The sequence below is a fragment of the Anser brachyrhynchus genome, assembly GCF_964034855.1.
Source record: "Anser brachyrhynchus genome assembly, chromosome: 2".
Classification (NCBI taxonomy): Eukaryota; Metazoa; Chordata; class Aves; order Anseriformes; family Anatidae; genus Anser; species Anser brachyrhynchus.
Genome location: NC_137695.1, coordinates 146,572,521 through 146,585,072, shown reverse-complemented (window position 1 = coordinate 146,585,072; position 12,552 = coordinate 146,572,521). Strand labels below are relative to the sequence as shown.

At 41.7% G+C, this 12,552-nt stretch overlaps 1 protein-coding gene and 1 long non-coding RNA gene across 2 annotated transcripts in view; one reads left to right on the top strand and one right to left on the bottom strand.

The window, feature by feature from the left end:
* Positions 1–849, top strand: part of EIF3H (eukaryotic translation initiation factor 3 subunit H) — an 85,514-nt gene extending 84,665 nt beyond the window's left edge. Inside the window, exon 8 of the mRNA XM_080582036.1 lies at positions 586–849. Within this exon, the coding sequence (XP_080438162.1) occupies positions 586–683 (98 nt within the window). The 3' untranslated portion in view covers positions 684–849. The remainder of the gene's footprint in view (positions 1–585) is intronic.
* A 3,477-nt stretch (positions 850–4,326) lies between these two features.
* Positions 4,327–7,656, bottom strand: LOC308190509. Its single transcript, XR_013947282.1, has 2 exons — positions 4,955–7,656; positions 4,327–4,914 (listed from the first exon to the last, which is right to left on the bottom strand). It is a non-coding gene; the product is annotated as an uncharacterized lncRNA (long non-coding RNA).
* Positions 7,657–12,552: the final 4,896 nt, after the last annotated feature.

Genomic DNA, 12,552 nt, shown 5'->3' with positions numbered 1-12,552 from the left:
GTCTCCATACCCTGATGATTTTTTAAATAGCTAATAAAGGGAAATATTAGGTGAAAAAAAAAGACTAACAAAATGCCAAACAGGAGTACTACAGCTTTCAATCTGCTAGTGGAAAATATTTGTTATAGTATTTTAATAGGGCAGCAGATGCATAGGAAAAAAAAAAACTGAAAATCAGCTTTATTGTACTTTTAGAGCAACTAAGTTGAACAGTTGGTTAATGTGATTAAGCTTCTAATACAGCCGCAAAAATTGTTTGTTCATTTTATTGTCATATGTCTTTTCTGAAATTGTAAATAACAAAATTGTAGGAAAATTGGGGGGTGGGGGTATACCAGTTTACCTAGTCTGCTAATTTAGTTTATTATTTTTCCCAAACCTATTTGGGAATTTTGAAAATGTGAATTCCTACATGTAGAGTAGTTGAGCTTTTTTTGGTTGTTTCTCTTTGTAAATCCTATATGATTCATTGGTTTTCTTTCGGGGGGGGGGGGGGGGAGGGCGTGCATTTTAAAAATTGTGTTCCAGGATGTCCTTTCTGAATTTCAAGACTGATAAAGGTTTATTCTTCTTTCCTCTTGACAGGTCAAATTAATACCTACTGTCAGAATATTAAGGAGTTCAATGCACAGAACTTGGGCAAGCTTTTCATGGCTCAGGCTCTCCAAGATTACAACAACTGAAGAAAAGTTGCTATGACTCTCAACAGAAAGAAGTTATTTACAGTTTTATGCTGTTAATGATCCTTTTGAAAATTTGGTATATTGGGGAAAAAAGTCTTGTAAAACAGTCACGTTGGTTTGTGCAGAACTCTCCTGTAAGAAAAATAAAAGGCAAATTTTAATGATATTTTAGTATTTCCTTATTTGTTGGCCATATTGGACTGGAATGTTCTGTGGTCACTCAGGTTTGCTAAGTGCTTGGCGGTTATTCATGTTTAGTCATAGCAAATAATACAGGTTTAACTTGGAATCTTAAATAAAAACAAGTTATTACAAACGTTCAGTATAGCTGACTTCACAGAAGAAATCTAAATTTTCCCAGTTTTGATTGAGAACTTACAGCCATAATAAGCCAGTCACTTGGAACAGTTGCTTGTTTTTATTTTAATCTGTTTGGACAGTCTGGCGCATTGGATCTTCCATGTTGCAAGTATTTCATAGGCTTCACATTGAAGCACAGAAAATTAGTATTCTGTGGAGATTGATCCCCACCATATCATGCTAGGCTGTGTTCCCATTTCCATTGACACCACCAACTGGACTGAAATCCAGTGATATGCTACTGATGTCTTCATGAAAGAAATTGTAGAACTAGGTAACCTGGAGTAGGACACAAGACCTACTCTGCATTAACTTGATCCTCTGCACATGCATTTATTCCTGAACTCAAGCTACTTTACTTTTTAAGAAGAACATTGATTAAAGGGTTTAATGTGTGGCAAATTGCTCATGTTACTGTCATTTTGAAAAAAATAAGTTCTTGCATGTTACGATGTGATGAGTTCTGAGAGCCGAAAATGGCTGAAGGATTTTTTTTGTAAATAACATCCTCTAAATACAAACCTAGTATGGAAAATTTCAGCCTCCAAGGTGAGTGTTTTGGAAAGTCAGAAATGTGTGAAAACTGGGGGTTAGAGTAGGACCTTGTTTTTGTCAGTCTTAACTATAGCGATTGTGGTATTTATGTAAATATGTATGCAAATTTTTTTCAGCCCTCAAATATCTGGCAAATTTCCAGTCTCTTTTTTTTTTTTGCCTTGGAAACTTTGGGCACCCTTGTGTTGACTTTCACACAGTAAACTTACCTGAAAACAAAGATCTGTTAAGCATCCTGCTGCAATGCCACATGATTGTTTTGTTTCCTATACAAATAATATTCAAACAGCGTTAATTTTCTAGTTTTCTGAAGGACCAAAAAATACTAGGGAAGAGAAGTAGGAGCAAGTAATAAGAATAAAATGGGACATCTGAGATAGAAATAAACTATCTTCTGGATAACTGGGAATAAAGGACTGGCTCTGTAGTGGCTGTCTGTAGAAGGAAGCAGCAGTAACATACATACTAAAAAGGTCTGCAAAAAAGGCTTTAGCAAAATAAGTACCTGGTATAGGTTAAAAACAAAGTGTGTGTTTGAGTCAGGTCTTTGATTGTGGATGAAAGTGTGAGAGAGTGCAGTAATTTGCTGTGTTGGGGGGCTAACAAGATGAGTGAATTTAATATAGCTAAACTGAGTGTGCTTGATGTCAGTTAAAGCCTATGAAGAAATATGGAAGACTTAAGTAGAGACTTGTGGCTTCTCAAGGTAGGGATTTGAGTCAGATAGGGAAATGAGATACAAAAGCAAGTAAAGCATAAGTAGTTTTTTGGAGATGGTTTGACTTCCGAATCATACTTTGGTCATTTGTCATGGTGAAAAAAAAAAAATTAGGGGAAGTCTACCTGAGCCAGGGAGGTGGAGTCAATTGAAGCTGTCAGTCTATAAATGTTGTGGGTGTTAAGAATTAAACAGGGCTGTGTCGCCATGCTGGTTTCAGTGTCAGATTTCCCCACAATCTCTGGATTCTTGGAACTTGGCTCTTACACACTCTCTACCTAAAGTAAGTGAGCTTGACAGCTCATTCTCTGTAAGACATGTCCTTCCCATTTCTAATTATCACAGCACTATTTTTCCACATCCTTGGCTGTGGAAGGCTTTTCTTTATACTAATAAATATGCAGTGACATTAAAATCTTTAAAATTCATTTTTAAAGAAGTTAAAACTTCTTTTTCTTTACCAGTCATACAGAGTTTAGGCTTTAAAAAAAAAAAAAGGAAAACAACACAAAACCACCTGCTTTCTTTTCCCAGAGTACCTGCTCTGCTCTCTTTTCCTATATTTCGCAACATTAATAATGAAAAGATGGTGAATTCTGATATCTGTAGTGAGCTGCAGTACGAAATCTTTTTGTGTTGCATAAAGTAGCTCACATATTCATAGGTTTCGATGCATATAGAGTCACATAGAGAGGAACTGTATGGGAGAGCTTCCCCGTGTTGCACGTGGTAGTTCCACAGAGACAGTAACAGTTGTTTACTGTCAGCACTGACTTTTTTTCCCATCAGTGAACCTATCATTGTTCTGGCCAGCAAGGCCTCTGCCCAGAGGTCCCATCTCCATCACCTGTCCTCAGGTACTGCATATGCACGTGGGAAACAAAACGTGCCATCTTTCTTCTGGTTGGCTGATATTTGGGATCTTTACGTGTGTATCTCCCATCTTACTGTGACATTCACTGCCTGAGTCCCACTGCTGCTGTTACGATGCACTAATTGTGCGTAATTGAGCCTATGTGGGAAGTGCCTTCAGCCTTAGTGGCAGCACTAGCTCGGTCACATCACTGCTTATGGGGTGTGCTCCTCGGCCCCAAGGTTTTGCTGGTGGGTGCAGCTTGGTGTTGCATAAATAGCAAGTTCCTGTTCCTGTAGTTAGAGGTAACACCATCCCTGAGGACTCACGTAATGGACTGTGTGCTTCTGCTCTTACACAAGCACAGAATGGAACAGGATAATCACTGAGTCTTTCTAACGCTCTGAAATGTGTCTGATTATACTGACAGCTCTGAAATTATCTTCAGGACAGGCAGTAGGAAAGGATGTTGCACTTTGGACCATCCTTTGGTAAACTAAGAAAATACATGCAATTCCTTAGTTAATTCCACAGTTGTTATCAGTGACTAATCCCTAACATTAATATTTAAGGAAAATGAAACCAAATGGGGAAGAACTTTTCTGTAATCCAAACATAGTTGGCATGCTGTTATCTCTACATCAAGTTATGAAGCAGTATTCCACACTCCATCGAGTTATTCCACACTCCTTTTGGAGCAACTTCCATCTGAGTTGTAAGTATTCTGCAGCAGACTGCTCCCACGGAGGAAACCACAGCTTCCCCAGTTATTCTATATACATTATCGTGTCCATTTTCTTCTTACCTTCACCCGATATTCCCCTAAATTGTTAAACTTTTTAGAACCTGAATTTCTACTTCTCTGCGTCTTGTTGAAATTAGGACTTCTGTGCAGAGTTGAACAGTGTGACTATAAGGTACTGCCAGGTAAGAAGAGGTAGTGTTTGTGGGATGTTTGCATCTGCATGGAGTGCGCAGTGGAGGGGGACTGGATGATGCAGATGTCCCATTTTGTACAAGCAAAGATGTTGGATGGGGTTGGCAGCGGCGACCAATACACATATAAACAACATCTGATATCTTTCTGTTTACGCTCCTTTTGCTGTGTGAATTCCTGAGCCTGGAGTCATTCATTAATCTCGGTGATTCTTGCCTGGTTTGTTTTTTTTTTTTTTGCCTTCTGATGACTTTGCTATGACAAATCACCAAGGACGAGCCGACACATCTTTAAGTAGCAAGAGGCTATATAATGGTTCTCACTTGATAGTCAAAGGACTGAGAAAACTCTTGGTGCTCTGTTAAGAAGTCATTAGGAGCTGGTGATGCATATAATATCACCAGCGTAAATATGTGCAATGTGTGCAGTGAGAGAAATTGAATTGCTCTCTGCAGAACTGCTTCTCAGCCAGTTTGCCAGCCCTGGGGTGAAAGATATACTGTCCCTTGTGATTTTCCATGCCTGTGCATTTTCTTCCCTTAGCTTTTATACTTGCTTTTAATTTTCTTTAGATTTTGCCCACAGCTTGTTGATTTTTAAGTAAAAAGAGCATGCTGCTCTAAATCCACTGATGGCTGTCATTATGTGCTTTACTTTTGCCCGAATTCTTCTGGAAAGCTTTGTCTGCAATTGGAAAGATACTTTTTAAAAAATTTAATTATTTTTTTTTTGAGCAGCATATCAAATTCACAGTGGAAGTTTTCATGCTCAGGTGTCAGATATGCTCCTGAGTTCAGCTTTCTTATGACTGAGAAAGTCTTCAGGTGTCTAACTAAGGTAAGACTAACACCTAGTCTTCAGGTGTTAGGGGGCTAAAGGTATTGGCACTGCTCAGAAGATGGTGGTGCTGCCACCTGGGACTTGTCCAGAGTGAGTGATTCAAAGCTCTTCATACCAACTTTACAACTGGAAGGCAGTTTATACAAAGTTGGGCCTTTTTTTTTTTTTTTTTTTTTTTTTGGATCTTTTAATAATTGACAGAACAGATTGCTGTTGACACAACTCATCATATGCTGAGCAGTAGCAAATTGTGCAGAGCTGTAGAAGATGTCTTTAAAAACAGCTTTGGCAAAAGGCTCCTTAGTGAGAGAAAACTTAATGTCTTATTTCAATTAAAGAGAACATTTATATGTGGGAAAAATAGCCAGATCCATTTTACAATGATATTAAAAGGCATTAGAGTGTCAGTAAAATAAACAAGGAAGGGTAGTAATGTATTTATCCAGCAGAAACAGCTAAAGACCTCAAAAGCTTTATAAGATGAAAAGACCGCGTGCAATGAGGATCTCCATTCTGTTTTAAATGATCAATTTATTAATCTGTTACCGTTACTGAGGGTGGTGTTCCTTAAATACAGAATAGATTCATCAAGCTTCCGATCTCTTTTTATCCAGATTTGAGCAATGCAATGTATGATTTCAATTTTAATGTCTCAGTAAAACCGATGGAGTGAGAGTCGTACCCAACAGGTCAGAAAGCTGATGGAAAAAAAGCTGATGGGGGTCTCATACCACAGCCGGTGTTTGCGTGCTTGCCTATCCTGACATGTGAAAGCAAGTTGCTGAAGGATGTCTGTCACATTTTTTTTGTTGTTTTTCCCAAATCTTTCACTTGGCTTTTAATGTTAGTCAATTTTGTTTTTAGCTTGCAGATTGCAGATAAGGCAGGAAAATATGTAACTGGAATGTAGCAGTGGCAATAGTCTTGCCTGTTTCAAGCTGTGGTAAAAAATATGCCCCGAAATAGTCTAAATAATAATGACCAATTTATATATTTTAGGACAAGAAGTAAACAATATGAGGATCAAAGCTAGCCTGTACTACACCAGATTGTAACACTTGAGCACTTTCTGCTTTTGACCAACTGTGTCACTTCCATATGGATTATTTTAGTTTACCTTAGGCAAAAAGCACAGTCCTATTAATCGCTATGACATTTAACACTGTAGTCAGGCACATCCAGTGTTACTAGCTGTGAAAAATCTCGTTTCCAAAAGGATTAGCAATTACGAGGTCCGCAAATGTTAACAACTTGTTGATATGGACCACGAGGTCTTATTTGATTTGATCATTTTTAACGTGACTCCTGGTGCCATGTTCTAAGACGATCTAGGTTTCTAGTGCTATTAGGCTTTCAATCAGTGGAAAAAAATAAGAGCTTACTGTTTATAGAAGAGCACTTTCTGCAGTTATATATATGAGCACAAGCATTCATGGACTTGGTTTCTTGTGGCTTTTTGGTCTTCCTAGTCCAACCACAAAAAGCTGTTCACAATGACTCCCACACACGACCGCCACATTATCTGCAGCTCGCTCCAGGAGCTGCTGCTTCTCCCTCTCTGGAGCGTGTGTGAGTCCAGATTTAGCCGAATTTGGCCAATGAGTTCACAAGTTGTCGGAGCGGAGTTCAGACAGAATAACTGTATGTGCACTATTTCTTTGGAAAAGCTCGGCGTAAGCCTTTACTTGCGCTGATATCAGCAGCTACACGTATCGTGGTGGACGTGTGAGGTGGACAAAGCAGAGGAAGCCGTACGGACCTGGGGTCACGCAGGCCACCAGCATCCATCAGGGGCTGCATAACAGACTGCAGTGCAAGCAGCTGCTTGCAAGGGAAAGGCTCTCTCGGTCACTAATTGGTTTCCGTAAGCCTTTAATGAATCCTCACTCTGAAAGGTAAAATTTCTTTGTGGGAAGGGCCCTTAGACATTTTAACTTTATATGTCTGTGCAAGGGAAGTAAGGGGATCAACGAGGAGAAAAGGGGCTTCTGGATCAGGCACTAAACCAGTAACACACTCAGGAAGTGACTGGGTTGTGGCCATCTACAAACTATATGTACATCCTATAGCGTTTCTTAATCACAACATTATTAGAAGAAACCTCTTTTGTACATTTATGTTATTTTAAAAATAAATTACTAAAGTGGTAGTAGTTGGGAATATATCTGAAATTTCTCATCCACTCCATGTGCAGCTGCTGCTGTCTGTGTTTGGACAACTGAATCTGCTTTTCTCTGACCCAAAGTAGGAGGGCTTCCCTTGTCGCAGGGGGCAAAAGAGGACTTGGGCCGTGGGCTGAGCAGTCCCACAGGAGGAAACCACCACGCCTGGAGAGAAGCTTGTCCCTGTCTTGTGGCCTAGTAGCCACAAGCCTTCCTCGTCACCATCTCTGCCTACCTCCCAGACAGTGGCTGTGACCTTGTCGCTAATTACTGGAGCGTCATAAGTCATGGTGTTGGTAGAAGTAGGTGAATAATTTATGTAAACAGCACCTCTTCCCGATGCAAAACATACGGGCTGCTTCGTAACTTGCACCTGCCTGACAATGGAGGCATGAGCCTAGCGGGGAACCCTGTGTCTGAGCCGGGATCCGGCAGATCTGGGTAAATGTCCCGAGCGGGCCCTTCAGGCCCTGTGCTTCTTCAGGCCTGCAGCGCACTGAGAACCGATTCTGGCTCTTCTGTATTTTGAGAGTGTAAGCTCCTTAAGATTGATGCCATGCCTGTCATATTCACTTGAAGTGCTTAATGTGCTCGATCCAGTCCGTGCTCAGCATGTCCTTGATATCATTTGGTGAATTTAAGTGTAATTGCCTGATTGTCACATCCTATGGAGAAAATAATACATGATTATGCCATTAAAAGGTTGTGTGCTGAGTAACTGGATGAAGATTGTACTGACAACTCAAATTTTTCCCACCTCTTGAGGGCTCAAATTTCCCAAGTTTAGCAAAGCACGTTTTGTTGTACAAAGCCACGTAGCCTGCCATGCTGGCTCTGTTTTGAGGCTGTCCTGGGCACGCAGTTATCCTCTCTTAGAGCTAAAGAACCTAAAGCAGCAGCACAATGCTGTATGGACCTGCCAGCGAGGAGGTGTTAAAGGTTTCTTTGCTACTTGCTGAGCAGCAAAGTGGTGCTGAGGCCAACACGTGTAGGTGTGGACACCCCTAGCCTTGCAACCCTACTGGCCATGCAAGGTCATGCTGCCTAATCTCTTCCTAGCACCTGCTTTTAATTTCTTATGTCTCTTCTTTCTCCAATTAGCACATCACTTTATTTTCAGCCATGCCCTGTGCTTTTTCAGCCTTACACCTCAGTCATTGCTTGAATTTTCAGCAGCGTGATTGCCCAAACTCTTGTTGCACTTCATGGAAGCACCAGAGCTTTTCATGTGAAACTGGAGTTTGTTTTCTCCATTTTTTTTCTTTTTTTTTTTTTCTGTAACCTCAGTCTTGGAAATAGCTGAATCCCTTGAGCAAAAGCTTCCCAAAAAAGATCCCATTAGTCAGACAGCTAACATCAGGAATGCTTAGCCTGAATTGTTCAAAGTTATCCTGAAGCAGAGTATTACAATGGAAAATGTTAAGTAGCCTCCGCATAAATGCGGCTACTTGTGCTGCCATTAATAACCTTGGCCTTGTAGAGAATGTTCTTGTGCTGGCTAAATTAGATTAACCAGTAAATTTTCTCCATCTTTAATGTCTATCAGATTTAAGACTTCTGGGCTTAAGCCTACTGCCACTAAAGCTGATGGTAAAACTCTGCTGGATTCTGTGTGAACGCCGACTTTTCAGGAATGATGTCAGAATTTCGCACTGCTGAAATTTGTGAGTGTGAACAATATAAGAATACGAACATTACAGGGCAAAATTAAAGTGAACAACTTTCAAACTAATTCTAAGTGAGAATGAGGATGTATATGGCACTTCAGTTGGTATTAACATTAGCTTGTAAAAATCTTTAAGTATATTAAGAACACAGGAGTCCCCATGGCTTGTGGTAAAATTACATTTTTAATATCGTAGGAAAAAAAACCTGTGTGATGAAGGGTTCAATTCCGTTTTTCTGAATGCTTCATATATCTGAAAAATTACAACTCTCGGGAGAGCATAATATCATATCTAAAGTCATATTAGTATTTAATGTTTTATCATTGTAGTTCTGCTTGCGGCCTCTGCACCTTATTCCATCACTCTCATATATGCCGTAGTGTTATTCAGATTTAAACAGCTTTTACCATTCCCTGGCAAGAAAGCCATTTCAGGGATATTGTCTGCACTGCTTGCTAAAAAACATGATAATGTAAGCTGCTGCCCTTTTCAACTGGTGATCGTTGCCTGGTGAAATAGAGGGTAAGCAAGTTGCATCCCAGGGTCTCAGCCAGCATAATGCCACCCTGGCATAGTAATATATGCGGTACCCCTAAGTGGAGGGGAGACATTTATGGATTTAAAATACTGAGATGCATTGTTTTGTATTTTGTACCTACTAGACATTTGTTTGTCCCCATCTATGCCTAGAGACTGAGTTCAAGAGTTTTGCTAACCGTGGAGAGCTGGAGCACAGTCCCAGCAGAGGAGAGCCGACGTTGCGGCAAATGGGGAGGGACAGGGGTAACAACTGATCCAAATCAGACAGGGTGTCCACACGCTTGTGTCCGTCACGCAGAAAATTCACAGCCCAGAAATGACCACCGTGCAAAGCAGTCAGACCCGCTACAAACGAGCCTCTCCGTTCTGGAGCGCTCTGCCGAGCTAAATGGGAGAACCTCTCTGGAGCTTGCTCATCGCTGATTTTAATAGCAGCATTCTCATCTTGTTGTGGGGGGCTTTAATTGTGCACATCCCATTAGTGCTAATGGAGTTCTGCACCTGAAATCCTGTGTATGGAGATGAGACCGTAAATCTAGGGTTACAACCTCATTAAAGTTGTTTATTTCACGTGTAATAGCCCCTTTGCCACCAGGATACCTTAATTCATGACTTTATTTGTCCCTTTAAATAAAGCCTCCGCGTCTCAAGACTATAACTGCCTCTTTTGTGCTGTGCCCTGAGATGACCGCTCATACTTTTCTCCACCTCTATTGTGCAGCACGTCAAAACAGCCAGGACCCATCTCCAGAGAGTTATTGGGAGCATGATGCAGAGAGATTATGAGTGCTGGAGGTTGCTGCCAGGCTATGCTGTTTCTCAGCAGTATTTACCACTGCTCTTGGGGACGTAGCTGTACTCGGTGCTTCCCCACGGGCGGTGGCGCTGGGTGCAGCAGTAGCTGGGCTGGAGCTGGAGAAGGCGCAGGGGTGCACCAAGGAGTGAGCTGCCGTGGCACATAGCGGAGTGGGAAAAGGCTCTGCAGTAACAGCAGGGGGAGAGTGAGGGTGGGAAAGCCAGGAGAGGGCTGGGGCTGGCAGAACTGAAGAGGGAAGATGTTTCTCGAGTGTCAAAACTAGGCTTAAGACTCGTGAAGATGGACCCCTTGGTCATCTTCTTGTGGTCTTCTCTGCCCTGAATCCCATTGGTGTTATATACAAGAACAGCAGGGTCTTTTTAAATTATCACAAACAAAGGATTAAAAAAAAAAAGAGGTGTTTTGTTCTAACAACTTTTGTTTTGACCTTTTTTTTTTTTTTCAGCAGAGTTGATTTTGTTCAGAGTGTTCACAGGAAGATTTCCCATCCCCAAGCCAAGACTTTGTACAGGTGTTAGTAAGCTTTGTGCCCGTTACAATTTGTCTCAAAAAGCCTGGCTTGCCAAAGAAATTAAGTGAAGTCTGAACACTGTAAGTAGGGGGGGGGGGGATGTATCAAGGTTAATGGTCATTTGAGAGCATTGGTCTTTTCTGACATGGAAGTGTTAAAGGAAAAATAAAAAATCTGCTTTAGGCAGTTGGATTTTCATGACTGTCGTGCTCTCAGCAGCGAGTGCTGAGGCTGCAGGGAGGACGGGGAAGCGAGTGCCTGTGCTTCGGCCAGAGCAGTGTGTCTGGGGCAGCAGAGGCGGGGGTGAAGAAGCCAGCCTGCAGGCAGGCTGTTTCAAACACACGGGTGGGAAGATGCTAGCTAAAAGGATAAGCAAAGGGTGGGTTGTTTAAGAAACCCTCAAGTAGATGAGAGGAAATGGGAGGATGAGAGGTGCAGAGCTTAATTCCCGCCCTGGCAAATTATTGCTGGCTTCAAGAAATGCCCGTATACGAGAAAGACATGAAAGGTAGATGCAAGTGTGGACTTTCTTATTATTGTGCGGGGAAGAGTGCTGCATGAAGGAAGCTGAAATTGGGTAGAAAATCACAAATGTGAGCAGACTGGAGGCAGTGATGAGCAGTCTGCTGCAAGCAGTTGGCCAGTGTTTGTGAGCTGGGAAGAGAGTAGAGATCTGAGCAGAGGTAATGCTAAATGGAGATAAAATTGGTGGAATAGGAAACTTTTCCCCAGGTTGTAGTGAATTTGTTCACAGACACCTTCTTCTGGAGAATCAATGTGTGTCCCTGCAAGTCAGGTCTGCAAACCAGAGCCCAACCCCTCCACCAAGGCCCCATTTATCATTGCATCCCCCTGCACCATCCTCTGCTGTCCGGTGACTGCCTCTTCTGTTTGCACGTCCAAGTCTCTTGATAAACTTTAATAGCATTGCACAGTTTCCACTTCACTTTCACATTCGATTTTCAATATGTAACTCGTGGAGTTAATTCACAAAGGTATTTAGCACAGTTTGAAACACCTCATTTGGAGATGGATCCAGATGAGATGGCAGCAGCTATTGAGCTCCGTGTTGTGCACTGAAATTATAACCAAACTGGAACTTCTTCCCCCTGTTCCTTCCACTTCCATTTTGTTTTCTTGATCACTTAAGTGGATAATTAAGATTCAGGTTGCCTGCAAGTACCTGTTTTACCTGCGGGTGCATGGTACCCTGGGCAGCTGAACCCATCGCAGTGACCTTAGATGTGTTTTTAATTGTTTTCCAGGCTTGGTTATTTGAGACAGCCTTGAGATTTTGGGTGTACCAAATGTATTTGTCTGCCTTGCTCTGGTAAAGGTATGCCTACCGCTGGCACTTGCTCAAGCTCCAGCATCACAAACACAGGCAGCATCCAAGCACAGCGCTCCCTCTTCCCGTCCCTAATTGAGACCATCATTTCTCAGCCATCCCTCGGTGCCCTGCTGGCATGGCGAGCAGAGGAGCCGTCCTTGCAGTCATTCAATTTGTGCAAGCCTAGGGAGAGAGTGAGGGCCCTTCAGCTGAGGACCCTTCAGTGAAACTGCTGGCTCTACCCCTTCTGCGATAATCACAGACATTTATCTATTAAAAGAAACAAATTCAGACACTGTGGTTTGTACCAACTTTCTGTTCTTCCGCACTCATCTGGTTTGTTGTTCCAGAGCTGTGCAGTTTTTATGTCGTTTGCAAGGGCTTTTTATTTTTGACCAAATCAGCACAAAGTTGTAGTGGTGGTAAAAATCAGGCTTTTTTTTTTTTTTTTTTTTAAATATTTGGCTTTGAGCCATGTTTCACATTGGCAGGGAATAAATATAGGCATTCTATTGTTTCTCTGTGCAATTAAATTCTTTTTCCAGGTTTTTAGGTATGTACTGTGCTCCATGGAGAGTG